A 27,688-nucleotide genomic window follows, 5' to 3' on the forward strand; every position below is an offset into this window, starting at 1 on the left:
AACAAGCATTTGCAATGCAATAGTGCTCGCATTTGTGAGAGTTGGAGCTATTGGCATTGTAAATGACAATGGCCCTCATTTTAACATTGGCAGTAAATACCGCCTACCGCTGCAGTGATGGCCGCCAACATTCCTCCACCAAGGCTACCATCCGTCTGCCATATTATGAGCACTGCCTGACTTCCACCATAATAAGGGCAGAATTCCGGAAGTCTTCATTGTGGAGGAAGGTGGTAACCTGGCACTGCAACCACCTGCACCGCCACGCCAGTTGAACGGCGCCAGCCGTATTAGGACTAGTAATACGGCCTGGCGGTGTTTTGCTGGCGGGACGCTGCTGGTGGTACCAGTGCCCCTTCCCTGCCGGACGACCTCCTCGCCGGGCAAAGTAAGTCGGGCATCCAACAGGGGAGAGGGTGGGGGGGGGGTGTTGTGTGTGACTCGGTGTGTGTTTAGGAATGTGTGAGTGTGTGAATGCATCTGTGAGTGTTGTGTTGTATGCCAGTGTATGAATGCATGTATGCCAGTGTAAGTAAATGGGTGTATGCGTGTGGGTGTCTGTGTGTTTGTATGCGGAGAGTGGAGGTGTGGGGTGAGAAGCGCTGTGACTGTAGTGAGGATGGGGGAGGTGGGGTGATGTGTGCGTGTGTGGCTGTGGGGGTCAGTTGTGTGGTGTGTCTGCGGGTGTGTGCATGTATGGGGGTGAGTGAGTGGATCGGAGGGGGTGGGGGTGAGTGAGTGGATCGGAGGCGGTGGGGGGTGAGTTTGGATGGAGGGGGGCTGGAGGGAATCAGGTGAGTGTTTGGGGAGGGGGAGCCACTTACCGGTGACAGGGACCATATTCCCTGTCACCGGTAGTGACGGGGAACAAATTCCCTGTCACCGATAGGGCTTACAGCCATGGTTTTCATGGCGTCGCAAACGCCATGAAAACCACGGTGGTAGGCTGGCTCATAATGCCATGGGTGGTACTATTTCGGACACTCCGGCCCGGTGGATCATACCGCCATGGCTGTATGAGTGGAGAAGTGTCAGGTTGGCTGCAGCCAACCCTCCAATCTCATAATGTGGCGGTATGTACCCCCAGCCTGTTGGTGGTAATACCGCCACATTACCCTGGTAGTCAGAAGACCGCCAGGGTTAAAATGAGGGCCAATGTCTTTTACCTATGTGTTTTGGTTTGGAGTGTAGTGGATGTATACCAGGTGCCACAACAACTCTCCCAGGCCTGTCGCTGCAGGAGATAGTACACAACAAGGCCACCATCTTGGGAGTGTTTTTGCCTCATTCCTACAGACTGGCTATGATACCCTAGAGATGGGACCCATTCTAGTCTGTTTACCTAAACTTTTATAGCACCAAACAAACCACAAAGAGGCACACTCATGGCATTTAACCCAGATAACGAGGAGGTCAACAGAGTTAGGAGCAAAGAAAAGGGGGCAGCCGTATATTTCTCTGTGTTAAACTTTTAAAGGAGTGATTCTTCTATTTTGGCAATACCAGCCAAACTTTTAAAAACATTGACTGTTTAAAACAGAATAACAGAAGAGGCAGCTTAGCTACAAATGAATTATAGCGATTTTGTTAATAATGGCACCTGCTTTGGAGCACTATGAAATGGCAAAACCTGTGTTAGCAAGCGCTATATTAAAAAAAAAAAAGAGTTATTCCCAGACTTCTCCAACACGCACCTGACAAAAAACCCTAGGGGACAGGATGTGGCGTAAGGGCCAGAGCTGCCAAGCTTGGAGATGGGGAACATGGTTCAAGTCTCGGCGCTGGCTCAACATCCTGTGATTCTGCGCACATCACTTAATATCCCCTTGCTACCAAAAAAATGAATGTGTTCTTGTGTAACGTAACCAGTGCTCATGTAAAGCACTGTAATACCTTTGTATCAGGTTTGCACAAACTGAACTCTATTTGAAGAGGCCAAATTTACATCCAAAGGCTAGATGTTTTTTTATCAAGATTGAGTAGCTTAAGTATTTGGGTCAGGAGTCACGACTCCCTTTCCACAATTTTGGAGACAACGCCTTTCGCCATCTTCTTCCCTATAACTAACCTATGTGCTTGGTTGGTGATCCTCTGGAGGTTATCAAGAGCACGTGCTATCGCCTAGTGTTAAGCTCTACTCAAGTTAGTTGGTTGATTCACCTACTGCAGAGGTCTTGACAGAATGAGAATGTCACAGATTACAATCCTGACATAGATTTTTCATCTCTTCAAGGTCGATGCAAATTAATTATAGCGATTTTGTTAATAATGGCACCTGCTTTGCAGCGATATGAAATGGCAGATCCTGTATTACTAAGCGCTATATTAAAAAAATGAGTTATTCCAAGACTGCACCAACACACACCAAACAAAGGATGCTAGGGGAGAGGATGTGGCGTAGGGGCCTGTACGGCTGACTTTGGAGCTGGGTGAACACGGTTCCAGTCTTGGCACTGGCTCAGCATCTGGTGATTCTGGGCAAATCACGTAATCTTCCCTTGCTACCAAAAATGAATGTGTAACGTAACCGGTGCTCATGTAAAGCTCTGTGATACCTTTGTATCGAGTTCACACTAGCTGAACTCTATTTGAAGAGGCCCAATTTTCATCTAAAGGCTAGATGTTTTTTGCTATCAAGCTTAAGGCCGTGAAGTGCTTAGGTCTGGAGTCACAACTCCTTTTCCATCATTTTGGAGACAACACCTTTCGCCATTTTCTTGCCGAGAACTAACCTTTGTGCTTGGTTGGTGAACTTCCGGAGGTTATCAAGAGCACGTGCTGCTGTTTAGTGTTAAACTCTACTCAAGTCAGTTGGTTAACGCACCCACTGCAGAGGTCTTGACAGAACAAGAATGTCACAGATTACAATCCTGACATAGCTTTTTCACCACTTCATCTCTGCAAGGTTGATACAACTGAATTATAGCGATTTTGTTAGGAACTGCACCTGCTTTGCAGAGCTATGAAATGGCAGTACCTGTATTATCAAGCTCTATTTAAAAAAATGAGTTATTCCCAGAGTGCCCGACACCCACCAGACAAAGAACCCCAGGGGGAGGGCATGTGGCGTAAGGGCCAGAGCTGCCGACTTTGGTGCTGGGAAACATGGTTTGAGTCTCAACGCTGGCTCAACATCCTGTCATTCTAGGCAAATCACTTAGGCCCTCATTATGACCCTGGCGGTGTTGCACCGCCAGGGCCAACGGGGGCGGGAGCACCGCCGACAGGCCGGCGGTGCTCCCTTGGGCATTCTGACCGCGGCGCTTTGGCCGCGGTCAGAAATGGAAAACCGGCGGTCTCCCGCCGGTTTTCCGTTGCCCATTTGAATCCCCCATGGCGGCGCAGCTTGCTGCGCCGCCATGGGGGATTCTGACACCCCCTACCGCCATCCTGTTCCTGGCGGTTCGCCCGCCAGGAACAGGATGGCGGTAGGGGGTGTCGCGGGGCCCCTGGGGGCCCCTGCAGTGCCCATGCCAATGGCATGGGCACTGCAGGGGCCCCCGTAAGAGGGCCCCGCTAGTATTTCACTGTCTGCATAGCAGACAGTGAAATACGCGACGGGTGCAGTAGCACCCGTCGCACCTTCCCACTCCGCCGGCTCGATTACGAGCCGGCTTCATGGTGGGAAGGTCGTTTTCCCCTGGGCTGGCGGGCGGCCTTTCGGCGGCCGCCCGTCAGCCCAGGGGAAAAGTCAAAATACCCGCCGCGGTCTTGCGACCGCGGTACGGTATTTTGACGGCGGAACTTTGGCGGGCGGCCTCCGCCGCCCGCCAAGGTCCGAATGAGGGCCTTAATCTCCCCTTGCTACCAAAAGTGAACGTCTTCTTGTGTAATGTTGCAGTGATCATGTAAAGCACTGTAATACCTTTGTATTAAGTTTGCGCTACATAAAACTGCAAAAAAAAGCCCTCCAATACCATCGTGTCAAGTTTGCGCTACATAAAACTGCAAATAAAATACATAAATAAAAAAGCCACCGCAGACATCGTAAAGAAACAGCAAGATGCCCAAAACCAAGGAAGTCGAAGAAACAATATACCGCGATGAGCGCAGCGGCATGGCAAAAGAAAATAGTGTGCCACACTAAGTTACCTTTCCGATCATGCAACAGGGTCAGTCTCCAAGGAGGTAACAAAACAGCCTCAATGTGGGACAAACGTAAAGCATTTACCAACAACATCAAGGGATTTTGAAAGGCAGGCCCAGGGATGAATGAAAGTGATGGGCGTTCGATGGGTGTGGTTAAAACCCACAGAATAGATTACATGTTGAAAAGAGCAGCACTTGTGCGCTGCTATTCTTTACCTAAAAACACACGATGTCTTTCTCCACCTTTCAGGATGAACCTATTCAAATGAGATTTATGTGTCCCAAGAAACTGACTCCTTGGTAAAATCTGGAAACTACAGAAGCAACAACATACGTTTTCCCAATCCAATATTCGTGAGTCTCTTAAGTGGCAAGCACATTTTGATGGCAACATGTTAAAAGGTGAAAATGCTAATTATTCCAAACTAATTGCTTCTAATCAGGATCATGGCATTGCTTGCTTCTATAAGGCGGCATGTTTCACCTTGCTATCCACTTTCTCTCTCTACTATAAATCATTTTTTGTATTATTAAAATTGTATTAGTTTAGCAGTAGAAGAAAACTTGAGTCTTTATGCATTCAATTCCTTGTTCCGACTTTTGGGTAGTACCAAAGGGGTATGGGTTTTCTCAAACCCAGATATTATCACTCCCTTATTAAACAGGTTGTCACTTCTTAGCTCCATACTTAATCATTTTCACTCGATTACAAGTCTCCCTTTCTTTGCCAAAGTAAACGACAGGATAGTGACTACTGAACGCTATACCTTAAGGTATTATCATTGTGGCTTTTGCTCTTAATGTAGTAATGACCCTGTCACCCTGCAGGTGGCGGACATTTTCTGAGCTTCATATGAATAGATCTCTCTGTAGCTTTTAATGATGGAACTTTAGGGCACTCTTATGTATCAGCCAGTCAGTGATTTCTACATGATTTTAAATTATCCGTCCATGCTCATATGACCAAGAAAGGTTCCACCATCCAGCATGAACTAACCCCGTTAGGGACATTCAAGCCTTTTCCTCCTTCTTGAAAAATGTCTAACTTGATCAGGCCCATTTCTTAAATGGCCTGACAGAGTTCTTAGGCATCCCTTGGGTATAGACCAGCACCTGAATGTATCTGCCATACACTCTACAACGATAGAGGATGTAGAATGGTGCTATTGTCTCTTAAGGCTGGTGTGAAGAGGATGCTTTAGATGAGGCCTTACTCTTTCCACAATGACAGCAGCATTCGCTTACAGTGAGGAGCCCCTCTGGGATATTATTTGGCCATAACATGAATGGGTGGCAGCACTTTTATTACCACCAAAGTAGCAATGTCCAAAGGAACAGGGTAGCAAATGAGCACCTTGCGAAGAAGCTCATGGAAAGAGTGAGTCACAGAGATTAACACTGTTTTGGAAAAGTATTGTAACAGACCCCAGATGAAAGAAAAGTAGGAATGGGATGCAGATGAGAGAATGGAAAGCAGAGACAAGGTCATCACTTGGTCTAATGTCTAGTTAATTACCTAACTAAGGAGTAGGGAGCGAGGCCTCCGTATAATCATGGACAAGTGCTGTTCTCCCCAGCCATAGCAAAAAAAAAAAAACACGCATTTTTGCTCTAGCATCTGCAAGCTGCAATAATGTCCAAGAAAAACAAATATGCGCGTTATGAGTTTCTCATTTAACCATAGCATGCCATAGCTGCTTTCAGAGAATCAGGAGCAAGTCAAATACGTTATGGAGTGAAAAAAGGCACTGGAGTCTTACTGTTGTACCCTGTGAAAGCCAGGCATGAACCCCAGACAGGTCCTGTTGGCAATAGGAATGGGATAGAGGGAACAACTACCACTCATTGTGGCATTAGGGCACAGCCGTAGCTCAGGTGAAGGGCAGTGGGCGAAGCGTGTGGACAAATACCATGGCTTACATGGGAACTGGGGGACTATGGACACCACCCATGCCCATGGTGCAAGGAAGAGGCCAAGCCAGCGAGCACTTTAGAACGGGGTAGTGACCATTGTGTGGCTGAGAGCCATGCACAGGCCTCCGGGCTACTCAACAAGTCCTCAAGTTGTGGACAGCAAGAGCTGGAGGCAGTGGTGCGGGCAATAGGGAGGGCCAAAAGCGCTGGCAGTAGGGGCCATGGGGGGTGAAGTTAATTAGTGGCATGTGATAAAGTATAGAATGACAAACTTAAAAACAATATTTGAAAGAAATTATCATTACCGTAGTTAAGGGCATCAAGAAAGACAAGTAATTAATCAACATTCTTAAAGACACCCCTTACAAACTCCCCCAAAAACATAATTTCATGGGATGTTGGTTTTCCAATCAAAAACCCTTAGAAACACTGAAGGGGTCCATTAAGGCAAGCTTTCAGAGCTTAATTTGTGCTTGTTGTTTCCGAAGCTGAGCACCAGCACTTATTTTTGAGGGCAGGGGCTTATTCTTCTGCCTCAAGAATTTGCTGCGAGCAAAAGACACATATGGGAAAGACGGAGGAAGAGAAAAACGAAAAAGCATCACAATGGGAGAAAGTAGAAAGCTGGTAGAGTGAGCTGAATGGGCAGTGAGTGGCTGTAAATGGATTGAAGAGGCCCGGGATGGCTTCAGGATCACGCCGCCTCAGTATTCCGTGCCACCACATTTAATTGCAGCAGCCGCGTGTTTAAGAGGCGGGCTTCGGGCACCCGCACTTTTCTGTTTACAAATTAAGCACTGCGAGCTTTGCCAATGCCAGGCAACTTAACATATACATCTTAACATGCCCCGCCCCAATGTACTGCTCCTGACCTCATGTCACTGATGACAACACAAATAGCATCATCAAGGACATCAGTGAAGACCTCATATGGGTGACCACAGCTTCAAAGCTAGACATCACAACTGCCCTCCTTGCGGGATACAAGATCTCCAGGCAAGACTGTCAAAAGCAACCAGGAGTTGGAGTCACCATTGTCTACAAAGACACCTTCATACACACCTCCTCCGCCATAACCAGAACAAACTACATAGAACACCTCAACTTCAAATAACAACAAATTTCAAACTGGGTGGGACCCTAGCCTACCCCACACCAGCCCCCTGGGTCAACATCATGATCGACCCCCTAGCCGCTCGATGCCAGCACTTTCACCCTCCTAAGAGACCTCAAATTCCATCTTGAAGACTAGACCAACCCCAAACTCAGATGCCCTTCTTGACAACCTCCGGAACTTGGGACTGACCCAATGTGTCACAGAGCCCACCCATGCTGCAGGGCACATCCTAGACCCAGTCTTCAGATCTTTCAACTACGTAATGATCAACACCTCAAGCCCTGTTTCCTGAACGGACCACGCCATAGACTGTTTTACAATCTACATCCATCAACCCAGAAAAGCCCATACAGCAGTCCCAGAACGCCGACACTGTAACAACCTAACAGAGGCGGACTGGACGACTGGCCTGCACAAGAACAAACCAGAACCCACAGGCATCCTTGCATGCTGCATTGAGAACTTCAACAAGTGGATCACCAACTGCACCCATACCCTGCCCCCATGAAATGAAGCAATACGGCAAAAACCAGAACAGAAGGCAGCTGATACAGAAAAGACCTCAAAATGAAAAACTGACACTGCAAACAACTGGAATGGAAATAGAGAACCAGCAAAGGGGAAATGGAAAAAGACTCCTTCAAAAGACAGCCAGAGTAGTTACCTCAGCTAATCCGAAAAACCAAGAGTAAAGCCCTAGTCAAACAAACACCAGCTCCAATAGCAGTAAAGAAATGTTCGTAATTGTCAAAGACTTCACCACACCCACAGCTGTTAACGGATACATCAACCAATCACAAGATCTGTGCAACATCTTCTTGAACTTATGCTGCAGCATAATCGCAACCATATACAACAACTTCCTCCCACAAATGGACCCTCTGGCCCTCTTCAGAAATTTCCCAGTGAAGGAGGAAGTCAACACAATCACAACGTGGGACACTATTAGCACAGACAAAACTACAACAATCACGGAGACCATTCCCTCTGGAGTCCCAGTGGACCCCTGCCCCCAGCACGCCTTTGACAAAGGAGTAATTCCTATCTGAAAGACAATTACTCTCTCCTCAACACCTCCATCGGTAAAGCCACCTTTCTGGAACCACGGAAACAAGCAGCCATCAAGGACCTCCTAAAAAAAACACTCGGCTTACCCGATCAAACTAGCCAATTACAAAACGAGAGCCCTCCTTTCCTTCCAAGCAAAAAGCCTCCCCAACTACCCCACTAAAAACCAGCTTCTTCATAGCACACAGACTTCAGACTCAACTTCAGCACAGAAACCTCCTTTACAGCAGCAATGGATGATATACGGACGATATACGATGGGAGGTGATCGCAGCCCTCATCCTTCTGGCCCCATCCTAATCCAACAACTCCATGAAGCAGGCATCCAGGGCCTCTCACTCGAATGGATCTGCTCCTTCCTCACCGAAAAAACCCAAACTAACAACATGCCCCCCTACACCTCTGAAGCACAAAATCTTATTTGCGGAGTCTCGCAGGGCTCCTCGCTTAGCCCAGGACTTTTCACCATTCTACACAACCCTGCTGGCCTATGTCATAAGAATTCACAACATAAACATCTTTACTTACACCAACAACAAGCAAATGGTACTGTCCCTCTCAAACAAAACACCCAATACCAGGAAAAGGTTCACCATATGCATGATGGAAGTTGCCACCTGGATGAAATACAATTGCCTCAAACTGAACTAGGCATGGTTGAGGTGGTAGTATTCGGGAAGAACGCCTCACCATGGGACACCACCTGGCAGCTCACGGACCTTGGACCAACCCCGATGCCACGCTAGCAAGTGAGAAACCTCAGAATCACCATAGACAAGAAACACGACATGACAGCCCAAGTCAACGCAGTGGTCTTGGCCTGTCTCAGCACACTAAGGATGCAGAAGAAATCTTCAAGTGGCTACCAGACAACACCAGGAACACAATCACTCAAGCCCTCATCACCAGCAGACTAGACTATGTAAACATTCTCAGGGATTAGCAATCAGCTCACAAGAAAACTGTAGTCCATCCAGAACGCGGCACCAGACTAGTCCTAAACCTCGCAAACCAAGCCCAGATCACACCACACATTACGTAACTCCACTAGCTCCAAGGACACAAGCATGCACACTTTGAACTCACTCACAGCTACAAAACCCTCCACAGCACTGTTCTTGCCTACCTGAACAGCCACATTAACTTTCATCAACCTTGCAGACACCTCCGCTCTTCCAGCTTCTCGCTAGCACACCCCACACATACACAAGAGCAGAGCAGGAGGCTGCACCTTTTCATACCTAGCCCCTAAAGCCTGGAATGACATACCACAACACATCAGAGCCTCCTCCTCTCTCCTCGACTTCTGCAAGAAACTGAAAACCTGGCTTTTTGGGTAAGCCCCGAGGGCTGGCCTCACACACCTCCTACAGAATGCCTGGATACTCTCATGGGTGATTACTATGCTGCAAAAACACTGCTAACATAACACACACCACACCCCCATTGACATTAAAGATGATATCACTGATACCACAAACAAATCCTCTTTTTAGGTATAGCTAGAGACAGCTTTAGTTTCTGTACAACTTCATATAACCAATACTTTATAAAGTACTTTTAAGAAGTAGTACACACAGAGTGGTCTTTTAAACAGCTCACTTCGGCCACTGATTTTCATGATTTGTTCAATGTTGGCCTTTGATTAGTTGGCTATCAAGTGCATGATATTTTGTGAGTGATTACATTGTCTCATTAATATTCTCATTTGGCGGATGTCGGGCTAAAGTAGTTCTTAAGTTAAACTACAGAAGCAACAAGACGTCTAGCTTGTAATTCAGAGTCACTATATTTTCTTTGATGTATTTAATTAACTTTAATGAGTACAATTTAATTGCTGGTTTACAGCGTTATTTAGAAAGTATGTCATATGTGCCCTTACGACAGGTTAAGGTTATTCACAAATTACCCGTGTATGTACTGCTGTCTTACATTTATGTCATGATAACATGTTGTTTTTTTGTTCACAAAGTGAAGTCGTCTAAAAAAAATAGACTTTATAACAAATGCACCAAAAATACTGGTACATTGTCAAAAGAGTTCGCTGAGAGGTAATTTGCTGCTTACACCTTTAAAGTTTGCCATCTGTAAAGCAAACTTTATCTTCTAACTCCTTTTTAGAACACTCTTCTTTGAAACTACAGCTTACCTCTGTTAATGGCAGTTACAACTAAACTGCAATCTGAATCCCTCTTCTTCTCGCCACCTGCTCTAATGTTGACACCCTCTGACTGGTGACTGGTGGATTACAATAGAGGACAAGACACGGTGACCCAACACCAACTCCAAATTACCCAAGTCCGGCAGTCTGTAATGACGAACAAAGGTCGAAGGCAAGGCCCAAGTTGCGGCCCTGCAAATTTCCACCACAGAAGCGCCCTGAAGCTCCGCCACCGAAGCCGCCATACCCCTGGTCGAACGGCCCTGAATCCCTTGGGGTGGAACCACCCCTTTCAAAGAATAGGCCATCAGTATCAGCGAGCGAACCCACCGACTCAAGGAAGCTGTGGATGGCTTCTCACCTTTCCGAGCCGGACTGAAATTCACAAATAGAGAATCACCCTTACGGAAAGGAGCAACTACCCGTAGATATTCCAAAAAGGCCATACGCACATCTAAAGAATGCAACCGAACCTCCTCATCCGAGGAAGGATCCGGACAAAACGAAGGAAGAATGACCTCCTGGCGAGCATGGAAAGACTAATTCACCTTAGGAACAAATGAAGGAACCTGAACAAGCACCACACGATCTGGAAAAACCTTACAAAAAGGAAACGAGCAGGCCAAGGCCCCCAATTCCCCTAAACGGCAGGCCGAAGTAATGGCCACCAGAAAAAAAGTTTTCAAAGAAAGATGACGCAGTCACAGGCCCCCAGAGGTTCAAAGGGAGGAACAGTCAAAGCATCCAATACCAATGAAAGATCCCAGGAAGGAAAGGAACGCACCCGGCGAGGAAACAAGTTAAGAAGACCCTGGAAAAATCGAGACATCAAACGACCCTCACCAGACAGATTACGCCATGGACCCCTAAAAGCCTGAATCGCTGCCCACTGCACCCGTAGAGAAGCCACCGACAAACCCAACTGGGCACCATCCTGTAAAAACTGCATCACATCAAAAAGAGAAGCAGACGTAGGATCCAACCTAAGTCGGAAACACCAAGAAGAAAAAACCTTCCACTGCCGACCATAAGACAGCAAAGTGGAACGCCGTCGGGAAGCCAGTAGAGTAGAACTCAAAGCTACCGGAACTCCCAAACCCGTCAAACCCCGCTGTTCAACTTCCAGGCCGTCAAGTGCAACCGCCTCAATTACCCCATCGAGAGGCAAGGAAACTCCAGAGGCGACGGACAGAGAGGAAGAGTCCACACGTGTTCTGACGCCATCAACTGAAGCAACGGAAACCAATTTTCCCTAGGCCAATGGGGCGCAATCAGGAGAACTCTGGCTTTCACAAGACGTACCCTCAATAGAAACGCAAGGAGCAACTGAAAGGGTGGGAAAGCGTACAAAAGACCCTGAGGCCAAGGACACGACATCCTGTCCACCGCCCAAGCCTGAGGACAACAAAACCGGGAGCAAAAGCGACTGAGTTTTGCATTCTCCAGAGACGCAAACACATCTACCACCGGAAGACCCCATAGGTGAACCAGATGATGAAACAGAGACCACTGGAGGGAGAAAAGCTGAGAGGAAGGAATCACCCTGCTAAGAAGATCCGTCCGAACATTGACCACCCCCCGAATGTAAGTGGCACGCAGGGAAAGAACCCATTCCTGAGCCCAAACAAAAATCTTCCTGGCAAGGCGGAACAGAGCCCACGACCTGGTCCCCCCCTGCCGGTTCACATAAGCTTTGGTCACCAAGTTGTCTGTCTGAATAAGAACCGCTACCCCTTTCAGGGAGTCCTGAAAATTAATCAGAGCTAGAAGCACCGCCTTCAACTCCCGCCAATTCGAGGAGCGTCTGGCTTCCAGAGGTGACCAAAACCCCTGGATCTGAGCCGACCCCATCCAAGCCCCCCAACCGGAGAGGCTGGCATCGGTCGTCACTACCACCGGGAAAGGAAGAGATAAAGACACCCCTACACGAAGATGAGCGGGCACCAGCCACCAACCCAACTCCCTGCAAACCAACCCCGACACCGGAATCCGCGCCAGAAGGGAATTTGACCCTGGAGACCAATGAACCAGGAACCAGTTCATCAGGCAAAGAAGATGGAACGTGCCCATGGTACCAGAAAAATCACCGACGCCAAATGACCCTGCTGATGCAACCACTGAAGGGCCCTGGGAGCAGGCTGCGACAAGATCAACCTCACCAGAGACTGGAGGACCAACAACCGCTTCTCCGACACAGTCACCAAGCCTTGAAGAGTCAGAAACCGAGCCCCGAGAAAAACTAGATCTTGGGAAGGAACCAAATCTGACTTCCCCCAGCTGACCAAAAACCCGTGGTTTTGCAGGACCACCAGAACCCGGGCTACATGCCTCCGCAACAGCTCCTGAGAGGACACTTGGATTAGAATATCATCCAGATAAGGATGAATAAACACCCCTTCTGAATGTAGAAGAGCCACCAGAGGGGCCAGCACCTTGGTGAAAATATGGGGAGAGAACTTGAGGCCGAATGGTAGAGCACAAAACTGATCATGGTCCAGGCCTACCACAAAGCGTAGGAATCGCTGAGAAGACCGAGCCACTGGAACATGCAGGTAAGCACCCTGCAGATCCAGAGATGCCAGGAAATCCCCCAGACTGACCAGAGGAAATATAGTCTGAATGGACAGCATACGGAAATGTACAGTCCTGATCCAGGAATTCACCCCTTTCAGATTGAGGACAGGCCGAAAACCCCCTGACACCTTCTGAACCAGAAACAAGACTGAATAAGTGCCCAGACCTCTCTCCCCCACAGGAACCTGGGAGATGGCCCCTTCGAGAAGCAAGTCCCGGACCCCATCCAACAACACCTGTTTCTGGGCCCCGACTGCAGGCAGAGGAGTGGGACGTACCCCGGAATCTGGAGGCACCACTTCGAAATCTATGGCGTAGCCATTGTCCACAATGTCCAGCACCCAACGATCGCTGACACTCATCTGCCACACTGAAAGAAAGTGCCTCAGCCGTCCCCCAACCTGCCCTATGCCAGGCCCACAATGATTGTCAGGACCCCTTCTTGAACCCATCCTGGCTCGAAGGGGCAGACTTCTTAGGAGAAAAACAGGGCTGAAAACGACGTTTCCTGAAAGAAAAAGATTTGGAATCCATTTTGGGAGATGAGCGCGAATGCATCCTCCACCCCTTGCCAGAAGAAGAACCACTTTTGTAAGGCAAGATGTGTTTCCTCTCCTTAAAGGCCTTGGAAAGCATGGAAGGCAACTGATCACCAAACAAATTACGCCCCTCAAAAGGTAGTCTCAGGAGAGCAGAATTCTCTCCAGGATCCGCCTTCCACAACTTCAACCAGAGGGACCTACGAGCCCCAATCAAAGCTCCTGATGCCAGAGCCGAAGTACTGACCACACAGGAGACATGTCCGCCAGCAACCTGGCCTGTTGCTCCATAACAGCCAGAAGTTCCGAGCACTCCGAACCTTCCTGAGCAGCCACCGCCAGCTTGTCAAAATCCTGCACCAAAGATTGTGCAGATTAAGCAGAAAATATACCCGCTCTGAGGGCCAAATTCTCCGCCGCAAATGCCCTCTTAAGACCAGAATCCACCTTACGGTCAGCGGCATCCGCAGGCACACAATCCTCCGGATTGACCGCTGTCTTGCCAATCAGGGTCGCCAGAATGGAATCCAGTTTAATTGAGGGTGGTAACACATCCTCCCCTTCCAGCAAGTACAGTTTCTGAAGGAACCGTGGCACCTGAGAATTATCCACATCCTTCCATTCCCGGAGTACTATCTCCTTCACAGGGCCCTGAAAAGGCATGGCAAACCTTGAAGGCGTTTGATATTGAGGGAACAAATGCGAATCCGTTCCTGTAGGCTGAAACACAGGAAAACCTAAATTGTCCCAAACATGACACATCACCTCCCACATCTCTTCCCTGGAGACATATTTCCCACCAGAAGAAGTAGATGGAGCGTCATCATCATCATCATCCCCAGAAGAGGACCTCTCCGCAGTCCCAGGAGGACGGGCCGCCGGAGAACGACCAGGCCTGGTCACCCCTGCTTGGAGAGCCCAGGAGACAGCAACCTCAATCATGTCCTGAACCTCTTCTCTGGACATGAGTGGCGCAGAAGCCCCCACTGGAACCTGGTGACCCCCAGGCATGGAGAGGGGAACCTCACCATCCTCCCCTGATGAAGAGGAAGAGGAAACAATCCTACGTCTTTTGGCAGGTACCTTCGGCATGATACAAACAAGAAATGCCAGCCATAGGATCCCAACCCCTTTAAATAAAAGAGAAAGGTCCTCCCCCTAAAAGAAGAACAGCAAATGGCAATGCATAAATAATTAGCCAAAACCTTTAAAAACGCAGGCAGAACGCCCGTCCTACTGCCAAAAATGCGGAAAATCCAAACCGGCACATCAGCTCGTCCCTGCGAGTCGAAGATTTGGAAGCTGTAGCCCCAGCTGCAAAGAGCCGACCGACCTCGTCAGCCGACTCCCAGGACGCGTCTCCTAGGCAGCCACGCCCACCTCCCAAAGACGCGACCGCCAGGAACCCTCCCCGAGGAGCTCCGCGCCTCGAGGAGAGCAAAGTCGAAGACCCCCAGGCCCCGCCGTGGAGGACGAAGAAGAAGGTAAGTCTAGCGGGGCTAGACAAAAAAGAACAGGAGGTGGTGGGGGTGGGGGGGGGGGTTTAAGGGGAAGGCAGGGAGCCTCGTTGGTCTAAAGGAAGGTGAGGGAGGGACGGGAGGTAATGAGCATTTTGTGCAAAACTGAAAATTTCAGTTATTTGGGGAGGCTTCGCCTTTGAAGATGTATTGCGTGGTGACACCCTTTGCTGTTAGAAGGTATTATATATATATATATATGACCTAGTGGCGGATGCCACTAGATATTTATAGTTAGGACCTAGTCTCTATAGAAATAGCGTTTTTTGTTTTGCTAATAACTTTGGCGCCGTTTGATGAATCTTCACAAAATTTTCTAATAAAAATACACAGCTCACTTCAGCTGCTGTCTGGGCAGTTTTGGGGTGATCTGTAAAGTGGGTGCTAAGACAGAAAAAACAAATATATATATATATATATATATATATATATACACATACATTTACATACACATTATCTAGGTATCACAAAATCTTTGCAAGTAGTTCCACAGCTAACTGGTAGGAAACAGATGCTGAAGAGGGAAGTCGGGATCCTCTCCACACACACACACACCTCCCCTCCCCCCCCACCCCCCCCACCCCACCCAAAGGGCCTAGCGCCGGTGCCACAACTTTCAGACCTTGCTGTGCAAAACTACAAATGTTCACGCTGTGCAATGTAGAGATTCTCGTCTCCTCCCGTGAAATGGCATATGACCCTTGTGAAGGTGGTGGGTTGTGAAGGTGTTCGCTTCCCACCGTGTTACTGCACTCACCTTCGGCAGGTCGGTGGCTCCTCGGATCTGCAGCGCTATCCTCTCGCCCTCCGGGTGGCACCGGCTTACGTGCCTCCACATCCGTTCCCATGTGGCTTCATCCACGGGCAGCCCGCCTCGGTTGATGAAAAAAGGCACGCCGCCGTCACGCATGTCCTCGTCGCCTTCATCATCCTGCTCTTCGTCCCGGGGAACGGCGCCCCCGCTCGCCTCGGACAGTCGGGCTGCCCCTGGGCAAGCTTTGCCACCCGGCATCTCTCCCGGGATTCTCCGTGTATCAGACACTCACAGCGCCTGGTCTGCAACACAAGCACATGGCAGGCAGGCAGGCAGCGCAGGGGTCGCTGGAAAGGGAGTGGCTCACCAGCAACAGGGGCAGAAGAAAACCAACAGAGAATAAGAAGCCAGAGACCGATTCCCCCTTCCCACTTCTGTTTGGGTTATAACAAAGAAAAATCTGTTTACTACATCAGCCTTACTCCAACATGGAAAGAACTTGCATCTACAGGGGGGGGCCACAAAATGTGGGGAAAGGGATGATAGCCAAATACTAAAAGAAACAATCACACTGCTTAACCTAATTAAAAACGACCTACAAGACCCTGTCGGTATATGTAGAAAATGCTGCCAAATAAATTAAGAGTGAAAGTAAACTGAATAAATAATTATCGATTAAAAGCACGATTCTTCATAAAAAAGAGGGCACTAAAAAGACGTTCCATGTGTTTCTCTTGCAGAGAAACGGTTTCACAAAGCTAGCAGCGTGGCCACGGTGCAGAGAGGGGTCTCACCACGAGGCGTTATTTCTGCAGTGAAGTTCACAGTGACACATAAGGGCAGGCCAGAGAAAATGGCAGAGGCAGCAGTTTAGGAAATAGAATATAAAATAGTATTCATTATGCTCGAGAGCAGCTCACAGTTAAAAGAGCTTACAGTTAAAAGAGCTTACAGTTAAAAGAGCTTACAGTTAAACATAATGTGTTGGATGTTGGGTGGAAGATTCAAATACCCTGTAGAACAGAGGCTGGGGTAGTCATTACCAGGTGACCCTGCTTCCTGTTTGCCAAGCAGCACAAAGGGATGAGTGACAGGGAGGGGAGCCACCCAGGGAGGGGGCCTAAGGGGCGAGGAGAGAAGAAGGGAAGCGTGTGAGGCGAGGCAGGGAGGACATGGGCTAGGGAAGTGATGTAATCCAAAGGGGGGGGGGGGCGACAAGTCCTAAACAAGTATTCTTCAGCTGGTCAGATAACAATGACCTTCAAGTCCTGCAGAACAGCGGCCAGCATACTGCATCACTACACCAGCCCCATGTAGCAACCTCCCCCGGTACCTACAACCATTAAACATGCCTCATACAATACGACAGCTCCAGCTACCCACTGTTAAGTAGTAATCACCAACTCGGTGCCTAGCAGTGCATGGCAGTGGGCAAGAGTCGCCCAAGAAGACGACAGTAAATAACTCCACCCCCAATGGATCTCCACACGTCCAACGTCGACCAGCGCCTAAAAGCTACCCAAAGCCTGGCCGGTACCAACATGTAATGCTGCGCAGCTCTTGACAGCCAACCACTAATGCCACAACTAACTGCTGATGTATAACAGATGTCTAACAGGTGCAGTAGGCACAGCCTGTATCAGATATTTGCCATGAAGGCTCCTACTGGTTGGTTTTCCTACAGGACCAGAGAGATGGGTATTTTCCAAAGCACAGGTTTGTGGGTCAGCCTCCAGAACACTGGAAGATCTCTATTCTCTGCCCTTTCCTTGAGCTCCCGTTAGTGGTGACGTCCATGCTCCAGTCAGACGTTGTTCAGCCTCTGGACAACAGTCATCTCCTCCTGTCCAGTCCCTTTGGCCACTCCGTCAGCCCCCAATGCCCCTCCCTCGTTATTGTCTACTCTCTAGGTCTCTGGTGCAGGTTCTCGAGTCCCTCTGATGGTATCTCGAGCTAGGACATAGTTTCAGACCTTTGCCACGTCCTTCAGTTTATGGCCAGACCTGGCCACAAGCCCTGGCCTTTGTCAGCTGTGGAGGACGAGGGCCCGCTGCAGTCGGTGGCTGAATCAAGAGCGTGGTGTTTTGTCAGTGGTTTGTCCCCGACTCCTTCCTCCCACCACGCACCTCTCAGATCAGTAGTTTGCTCGAGGTCCCCCTTTGTTTCCCCTCCCCTCAGTGGTGTGTCCTAGGCACTTCTCGCCCGGCTACTGTCCTCTTCAGTCAGTGGTTTGCCCCAATACACCCATTGTTTGCAGCCGGATTGGTGGTTTGCCCCAGCCCCTCCTGTTGCTTCCCTTCTGGTCAGTGGTTTACTTGGTCGCCCACCCCCTTCCGTGGTTGCTGGCAAGCCCCTTCCCCAGCAGTAACCTCCTCAGCTCCAGGCCGCTGCCTGCCCAGGATGGTAAGGGTACCCCACCTCTCTGCTCCCCATTCTCATCCTTGCGCCTTCTTCTCCCTCTGCCGCCGATGACACTTTGTTCCCATCAGGACCCTCCCCGAGGAGTGCGCATGCTCCGGTGTTGGATGATGTCTGGGATCCCTTGGAATTTGTGTATCCTCGTCTCTCTTCATGCACAATAGGCGTCTGCCACTCCGTGGATCAGCACTGAGCGCTTCTACCGCAGCCACGCCCCCTGAACAGCTGTGTCTCAAACCTTCCTATGTGCTCAGACCAAAGCAGCTGCGCGCCGAGAGAGCATAGCGAAGAGCTATTGCTTTTTCGATGTTCAATTGCCTCGCGTTTTAGGAGGCAGCGGTTCCGTTATTCAAAACTCATGCGTTTCTGTTCCACACCCACACCACTGGCATTATGCGACAAGGAATCACCAAATTATGCTGCCCTGTTTACAAAATTATTAGGCAAGAAAGGGCAAATTATGTGGCATGAATCCACACATGTTTTATAGTATTACCTCGTTATTTTGAACCTTTTAGACATGGTAATACTGTCTGGACCAATATTTCACCTCATTGCTACTAGTTTAACAATCAAAAACAGAAGTAAGCATCCGAAAGATGACCAGGTTAACCCTTTGCTAAAGGCCTTCCATTGCACGTGCACACATGTCGCACCGCGTTTGGTAACTTTTGAATAGTTTGAGCTAGAAATATATTTTTTGTTCGGAAATCTGCAGATTATGCAGGATATGATGGATTATGTGACAAATGTGGCAAATCCATGATTATGTGAAAAATGCATCTTCTGTGGAATCGCATAATTCCAGACGCCCTTTCCACACCTCTTGGGTCTTCTTAGTTTGGGGGGTATCATCCATTTTAGGATGTGATTATAGCACTTCAAACCTTGCCCGCCCCACATTCTCCCAAATAAGCAGCAGAAAAGACTGTGGTCCTGATTACGAGTGTAGGCGCAATTTAGCGCACCTGATAAATAGTGATACCAGGGGGTACATTATTTGTCGGGTGCGATTAATAGGACCTATTACAAGTTTGTAGGGAATAACATGCAGATTTTGGTGTTTAATACACTAAAATCTGCACTGTGCTGTAAATAACATATTTCCCCTGTTAAATTTCGACATGTGTAACCTGCTGGGATTTAACAAAGGTTACAGTATTTAACACATCAGGTAATTATAGCATGTGTTAAATAACACTCAACTTGTAATTCCGACCCATGCGTAAACAGGAGCTTATGTGCAGGTTGGAATTAACCAACCCACTCTTAAATCGGCTGAATAGGCCTGGCTTGTGTTTTAAGTCCTTGATTAAAACATAATAAAATGAAGACAAAATAAAAATGGATAGCTTTCTGATTGCAGTTCATGTAATGTAATGCATTAGAAGAAAGTAGCATGGGAATAGCTCTGTATTTGTGTGGATGTAAAGATCTGGAGAATAATGGCATAGCTTAGAAGTGACGTGCAGGGATTCTGGGGAAGGAGGGGGTTATGCTTGTTAGTGCATATGCCCCTCCTAGGCTTCCGCCTCCCATGTTGGGGAAGCTCACAGAGATTTTGTTGAAAGATGGCTCCTCACTTCACATCCTGGAGGGAGATTTTAATGATGTTATGTCAGCGGACTTGGATAGGACAGGGATCTGAGGGGTATTTGGCTTGTCCACCCTGCTCTATCCGTCTGTCACACCCTTTGGCTTATCTGATCTTTGGCGACGAGCCCCCTGCAATGATAGAAAATACATGCTGTTTGGTTGGATTCCATTTTTGCCCCGGCCGGAGAGGTTGGGGCTGTTTGCCAGGCTGATTATTTGGCACAGGGGTTATCTGATCACTTTCCTTTGGTGGTGCGGCTGAGGGGCTGGAGGAGCAGGGTGGTAAGCTAGAAGCTTAATACCTGGGTACTGCAGGCCTGAGAGGTGGCACATGGGATCCGGGGTGATTCGGAACATTACTTTAAGGAAAATGCAGACTCAATCACATATAAAGTGGTGCTCTGGGAGGTGTATAATCAGTAGTCTGAGATATTTCTCTGTTAGGAAGAGGAGGAGGGAAATCGGGGCCCTGGAGGAGCTCAAGAGTTGCCTCATGGAGCTCCAGAGCGCACTGGGTCCAGTGTAGGACCCCATCGCCCTTAGGCAGTTAGCTCTCCTATAGGCGCAGTATCGAGAGCAGGCACACGGGGGGGCAAAGAATCAATTGTGGGCCACGCAACACAGACTGTATGATACAGATGTAGGAAAGTACCATCTTGCCTGGCATGTTACCCCCATTTTCACTGTATGTATGTTTGTTTTTGCCCTTGTGCCACTGCGATCCTGCTAGGCAGGACCCCAGTGCTCCTAGTATGTGCCCTGTATGTGTTCCCTGTGTGGTGCTTAGCTGTATCACGGAGGCTCTGCTAACCAGAACCTCAGTGGTTATGCTCTCTCTGCTTTCTAAATTTGTCACTGCAGGCTAGTGACTGCATTTACCAATTGTCATTGGCACACTGGAACACCCATATAATTCCCTTGTATGTGGTACTTAGATACCCAGGGTATTGGGGTTCCAGGAGATCCCTATGGGCTGCAGCATCTCTTTTGCCACCCATAGGGAGCTCAGGCAATTCTTACACAGGCCTGCCACTGCAGCCTGAGTGAAATAACATCCACGTTATTTCACAGCCATTTTTCACTGCACATAAGTAACTTATAAGTCACCTACATGTCTAACCCTTACTTGGTGAAGGTTGGGTGCCAAGTTACTTAGTGTGTGGGCAAGGTGCCCCCACATCGTTCACAGCAAATTCCCCGGACTTTGTGAGTGCGGGGACACCATTACACACGTGCACTGTACATAGGTCACTACCTATGTTTAGCGTCACAATGGTAACTCCTAACATGGCCATGTAACATGTCTAAGATCATGGAATTGTCACCCCAATACCATTCTGTTGTTGGGGGGACAATTCCATGATCCCCCGGGTATCTAGCACAAAACCTGAGTACTGCCAAACTGCCTTTCCGGGGTTTCCACTGCAGCTGCTGCCAACCCCTCAGACAGGATTCTGCCCTCCTGGGGTCTGGGCAGCCCTGGCCCAGGAAGGCAGAACAAAGGATTTCTTCTGAGAGAGGGTGTTATACCCTCTCCCTTTGGAAATAGGTGTGAAGGGCTGGGGAGGAGTAGCCTCCCCCGCCTCTGGAAATGCTTTGATGGGCACAGATGGTGCCCATCTCTGCATAAGCCAGTCTACACTGGTTCAGGGATCCCCCAGCCCTGCTCTGGCGTGAAACTGGACAAAGGAAAGGGGAGTGACCACTCCCCTGACCATCCCCTGACCAGTACCTCCCAGGGGAGGTGCCCAGAGCTCCTCCAGTGTGTCCCAGACCTCTGCCATCTTGGATTCAGAGGTGTTGGGGGCACACTGGACTGCTCTGAGTGGCCAGTGCCAGCACGTGACGTCAGAGACCCCCTCTGATAGGCTCTTACCTCTCTTGGTAGCCAATCCTCCTTTCTTGGTAGCCAAACCTCCTTTTCTGGCTATTTAGGGGCTCTCCTCTGGGGTATTTTTCAGATAACGAATACAAGAGCTCACCAGAGTTCCTCTGCACTTCCCTCTTCGACTTCTGCCAAGGATCGACTGCTGACTGCTCCAGGACGCCTGCAAAACTGCAACAAAGTAGCAAGACGACTACCAGCAACATTGTAGCGCCTCATCCTGCCGGCTTTCTCGACTGTTTCCTGGTGGTGCATTCTCTGAGGACTGTCTGCCTTCACCCTGCACTGGAAGCCAAGAAGAAATCTCCTGTGGGTCGACGGAATCTTCCCCCTGCTAACGCAGGCACCAAAAGACTGAATCACCAGTCCTCTGGGTCCCCTCTCATCTCGACGAGCGTGGTCCCTGGAACACAGGAGCTATATCCAAGTGACCCCCACAGTCCAGTGATCCTTCAGTCCAAGTTTGGTGGAGGTAAGTCCTTGCCTCCCCACGCTAGACTGCAAACCTGTGTACTGCGTAATTTGCAGCTGCTCTGGCTTCTGTGCACTTCTCCAAGGATTCCTTTGTGCACAGCCTAGCGTGGGTCCCCAGCACTCCATCCTGCAGTGCTTAACCCTCTGAGTTGGACTCCGACGTCGTGGGACCCTCCTTTGTGACTCTGAGTGGACTCCAGTTCACAAATCTTCTAAGTGCCTACTCTGGTACTTCTGCAGGTGCTGCCTGCTTCTGTGGGGGCTCTTTGAGTTGCTGAGCGCCCCTTCTGTCTCCTCCTCCAAGGGGCAACATCCTGGTCCTTCCTGGTCCCCAGCAGTACCCAAAAACCTCTACCACAACCCTTGCAGCTAGCAAGGCTTGTTTGCGGTATTTCTGCATGGAAACACATCTGCAACATCCAGCACGCCGTGGGACATCTTTCATCCAAAGGAGAAGTTCCTAGCCCTTTTTGTTGCTGCATAATTCTTGGCTTCTTCCACCCAGAGGCAGCCTTCTTGCACCTTCATCCGGGGTTTCCTGGGCCCCTGCCCCCCCTGGACACTATCATGACTCTTGGACTTGGTCCACTTGCCTTACAGGTCCTCAGGTCCAGGAATCCATCTTCAGTGCTTTGCTGGTGTTTGTGGTTCTTGCAGCATCCCCCTATCACGACTATTGTGTCCTTTTGGGGTAGTAGGGGTACTTTACTCCTACTTTTCAGGGTCTTGGGGTGGGGTATCTTGAACACCCTGACTGTTTTCTTACAGTCCCAGCAACCCTCTACAAGCTCCCATAGGTCTGGGGTCCATTCGTGATTCGCATTTCACTTTTGGAGTATATGGTTTGTGTTGCCCCATGGCCTATGTTCACCTATTGCATCCTATTGTAATTCTACACTGTTTGCATTAATATTCTTACTATTACTTACCTGTTTTGGGTTTGTGTACATATAACTTGTGTATATTACTTACCTTCTAACTGAGGGTACTCACTGAGATACTTTTGGCATATTGTCATAAAAATAAAGTACCTTTATTTTTAGTAACTCAGAGTTTTGTGTTTTCTTATGATATTGTGCTACATGATATAAGTGGTATAGTAGGAGATTTGCATGCCTGCTAGTTCAGCCTAAGCTGCTTTGCCATAGCTACCTTCTATCAGCCTAAGCTGCTAGAAACACCTCTATTTTACTAATAAGGGCTAGCTGGACCTGGCACAGGGTGTAAGTACCACAAGGTACCTACTATAAGCCAGGCCAGCCTCCTACAACAGGAGACAAAGCAGGGAAGTTTTTGGCATGTTTGGGCAGGAGGGAAGCTGAGGCTCGATGGGTACAGGCAATAGTAGACACGGATTAAGAGATTGCAGGGAATTTTTCTCAATACTTTAAGGGACTATATAAGGCCGGACCGCTGTGGGAGGCCTCCCTGATTGATAGATACCTTAGAGATGTGAATACCCCTGTCTTGGATGCTAAGGCCTGTGAGGTCCTGGATGCTGAAATTACTTTAGAGGAGGTCCAGGCCACTATGGAAAATCTGAACTCCAACAAAGTCTCAGGTCCCAATGGAATCCTTGAGGAATTACTTAAGCGCTGTAATGGACTGTTGGGCCATCATCTCCTGAATTGTTTTTGAAGGCGAAGCAAAAGGTGGGTTCTCCTCCCTGAACTGAGAAGGTCTGTCATAGTTGCCATTCACAAAGAAGTCAGACCGAAGGAGCAGTGTGCCTCCTACAGACCGATTTCGCTCCTGAATGCTGAGGTGAAGGTTTTAGCCACAATAACCACCATGCGACTCCAATGCGTTATTACTGCCCTGATTTATAGGGACTAGTCTGTCTTTATGCCAGAGTGCCAACAAGGTACAATCTGTGGTGTACTTACAATTGGCTGCATGAAACACGGAAACAGTCGCCCCCCCATATTATCCTGGCTCTTGACGCCGAAAAGGCATTTGACGCAGTACACTGCCATTCCTCGAATGTATGCTGTTAAAATTTGGCTTTGGTCCCTAGTATAGAGAGTGGGTGCACCTGCTATATCACGCCCCGATAGCAGCAGAGTTAATGGTGCTCTCTCCTTTGAGTTCCCAATTGAAAGGGGCACTAGGCGGGGTTGTCCCCTCTCCCCTCTACTGTTTGCCCTTACTATAGAATCCCTGGCATGTACTGTTCACGCCCACCCCGAGATATATGGCTTCAAGATTGGAGGAGGAGATATACTGGTGAGAATATCTCTGTGTGTGCGGATGACAAACTCCTATATGTGACAAAACCATCAGCTTCCCTCAAGCAAATTTTTCAATTGTTTGTGGAATATGGGAGCTACTCTAGTTATCAAATCAGCTGGGATAAATCAGTCCTCTATGCTCCACAGGGAGCGATGACTTTGCCCTCCCTACTCCAATGCGTTCAGCGAAGGTCCTCCCGGGGGAGGAGCTCCCAGAGTATGCCCTGCTGGAGGGCAGATTGTTAATGGAGGAATTGGGCGGTCTTAATGACATATAAGACCATAAATAATAACATACCTGCTACCGTGACTAGATTGCGTGGCCGATGGGTCAAAGATTTAGGAGAGCTAGAGGACATAGACTGTGAGGCAGCATTGATGCACCTATGAGAAGTGGAAATTAGAATCTCAGCTCTGATTGATTCAATATAAGATCCTGCATAGAGTATATTATGACAGGCAGAGGCTACACGCTATTGAAAAAGTGCAACATCTGCACTGTGTAAGATGTCGGGGGAGGTTGGCACCTATATTACAATACAATTTTAGGGTGCCCGCTGATCCAGAACTACTGGATGGAGATTATGGAGGATCTCAGAGGGGTGCTATCAGAGCAGATTCCAATGGACCCCAAATTCATTCTCCTGGGAATTCCAAATTACATAGATTTGCCTGTGCTAAGTTACTGTTCTGCAGCCTCAGACTAGTGGTGGCCAAAAGAGATATTGCTCATCATTGGGGAGCACTGGAGTGCTCAGCCTTGGGGGAATGGAGACGAGGCCTAGCCACATTTATGATGACTGAGAAAGACACTTATGCCAGCAGGGGTTGTCCCAGAAAGTTCCATAAGGTTTGGGGAGGTTGGATGCAGTTCTAATTCTCGGAAGTCTTGATGGAGGAGGAAACGCGGAATGATAAAATACTTTGATGGGGGTGGATGGGGAGGTACTACAAAGGGATGGCATGGGATTCACAGTGGTGGATTTATTCTGTACTTGATTTGGCTTCTGCATGTCTGTGGAATGTTTGGGGTGGGGGGAGGCAGAGGGGATCATTGTCTTTTAGTTTTAGCTTTTATATTATTGGCGCTGAACACATATTGGTGAAATACAGTGTGCTGTTTTTCTTTTTCATGGTTATCCGATGCTCTGTTGAAAAATAAAATAAATATATAAAAAAGATGAAGTGCACTGTCAAACCAGACCTAAAAATCCATGCAGGTTAACGTCTAACCTTCTCCCATCCTTGCTGCTGCCAGAGGAAACAACATACATTTCCTAGTTATCTAAGACACTTTAGTAGCATTCCGATATCATGTGTGTGCCCTGAAAGTTCAAGCCTAGGTAGCTGGATAAATACAAAAATGATTTAATATAATTTATTGTCAACTAATGTAAGGTGGATTCGTAGAGTGCTGCTTGTCACCCATGAGGGTATCCGGGTGCTGATGATCACAATTGCTAGAGGGCAAGCACTTTCTTTTGTGGAACTACTCATCTTCTGCCCAATAAAAACATGTACTTCTAGCTCCTAATATGTGGGCAGAGAAAAAGCCCCTGTCTAGCAATGATCACATAATTGTCTGGAGAGAGTTGCAATCTGAATCCAGGCCATAATCAGCACTCCACAGAAGATGGAATGATTCACCAAACAGCCAGTAGAATGAGCTGAAAAATGAATTGTACTGTTAGATGAGCCAAAGCCCATTGAACATATTTTAAAGAATTTCCAGCAATACATAATCAGACAGCTATTATATGCAATCGAACCAGACTTAAAAAATGTTCATCTATGCTGAACTCAAAGTGGTCTTCTGATTTCATGGCATGGCTTCAATTGTTCTAGTTCTGGACATTTAACCTATTCCCGAAGAAAGCAAAACAATATTACCTAGATTGCAGTAGTGTGTCGCGGTAAGCCTGGAACTGGAAACACAATCCATGAGGACATCAAGTTAAGTGGCACTCTTTTTACTACAAATAACTGATCGCTATCAGCTGTCTTTGGAGATCCACTTGGTTGAGTTGTATATTCTTCACTTTGATGGTATCACAGGGAGGCTGGGCCAAAATATAGAAATGCAAGCTTGATTGAACTTGAGAAATGCAGATATGCTACCCAAATTGATATGTTGTATATTTTTTTAAGTTAGAAGGATAATGCAAGAGGGTCTCTTTTACAAACAATTGCTTTTATCTGGCATATATCTATTTTAAATTCTGACAATGCAGATTTGTTTTCCTAAAAACATGTTTCACAGCTGCTGCAGGGTCCCTTGTAATGTGCATGTGTCATGCCTTACCTTGAATTCAGGGTAAAGTGCCAGAGTCAAGGTGCACAGTGCCAAACATCACTGTGGCAAAACCTTTGGGTAACCTCCTGCAAGAAATGGAGACCCCCCATAAAGCCCATACGTTCTTAGTCGCCAGCCACTCTGTAAAAGTACTTCGTCTTTCCTGCCTGCATTTACATAACATTATCAGTAGTTTCTGTGATACATTTAGTGGCAAAGAAAAACAAGCAATGGCAAAGCCAATAAGTCTTGCCTATGCAAGAGTGATTGGCATTGTCAATGGGTTTTAACCATGTTGTATGCCAGCATGGCTTCTGTTCATCATGGATACAAATTAGTGGCATAGAGGAGAGTGGTATGTAGTGGCATAGAGTGTTGTGGCATGGGGTGGTGTAGAGTGGAATGGCATAGAGTATCGGGAGTTATTGGCATTGTCAATGGGTTTTAGCCATGTTGTATGCCAGTGTGGCTTCTGTTCATTATGACTAAACGTTTGTAGCACAGAGGAGAGTGGTGTGGAGTGGCAAAGAGTGGCTTAGAGTGTTGTGGTGTGGCATGGGGTGGTGTAGACTGGAATGGCATAGAGTGTCAGAAGTTATTGGTATTGTCAATGGGTTTTAGCCATGTTGTATGCCAGCGTGGCTTCTGTTCATTATGGCTTAAACTTTGTGGCATAGAGGAGATTGTGTGGAGTGGCACAGAGTGGCATAGAGTGTTGTGTTGTGGCATGGGGTGGTGTAGAGTGGAGTGACACAGGGTTTCGGGAAGTGAGTAGAGTGGAGGGGTGTACAGTGGAGTAGGGTGTCATAGAGTGGAGTGGCTTAGAGTGGAGTAGTGTGCTGTAGAGTGGAGTGGCACAGGGTGTCACAGAGTGGAGTGGTGTAGAATGTCATACAGTAGAGGGGAGTAGCATAGAGGGAGTTATGTACAGTGGAGTAGTGTCATGGTATAAAGTGTAGTAGATTCTCATAAATTAGAGTGGCATTGAGTGGAGTATAGTGCCATAGAATGGAGTGGCATAGAGTGTCGTTGAGTGGCGCAGAGTATTGTGGAGTGGT

At 48.2% G+C, this 27,688-nt stretch overlaps 1 protein-coding gene across 3 annotated transcripts in view; it reads right to left on the bottom strand.

The window, feature by feature from the left end:
• Nucleotides 1-18,369, bottom strand: part of VASH1 (vasohibin 1) — a 131,004-nt gene extending 112,635 nt beyond the window's left edge. For 2 of the 3 annotated variants that reach the window (XM_069208438.1, XM_069208435.1), the window contains exon 1: nucleotides 15,737-18,369. In XM_069208438.1, the coding sequence (XP_069064539.1) occupies nucleotides 15,737-15,991 (255 nt within the window). In that variant the 5' untranslated portion in view covers nucleotides 15,992-18,369. The remainder of the gene's footprint in view (nucleotides 1-15,736) is intronic. The other variant, XM_069208437.1, reaches the window with a different exon arrangement.
• Nucleotides 18,370-27,688: the final 9,319 nt, after the last annotated feature.

Source organism: Pleurodeles waltl, chromosome 9 (assembly GCF_031143425.1).
Source record: "Pleurodeles waltl isolate 20211129_DDA chromosome 9, aPleWal1.hap1.20221129, whole genome shotgun sequence".
NCBI classification, from domain to species: domain Eukaryota; kingdom Metazoa; phylum Chordata; class Amphibia; order Caudata; family Salamandridae; genus Pleurodeles; species Pleurodeles waltl.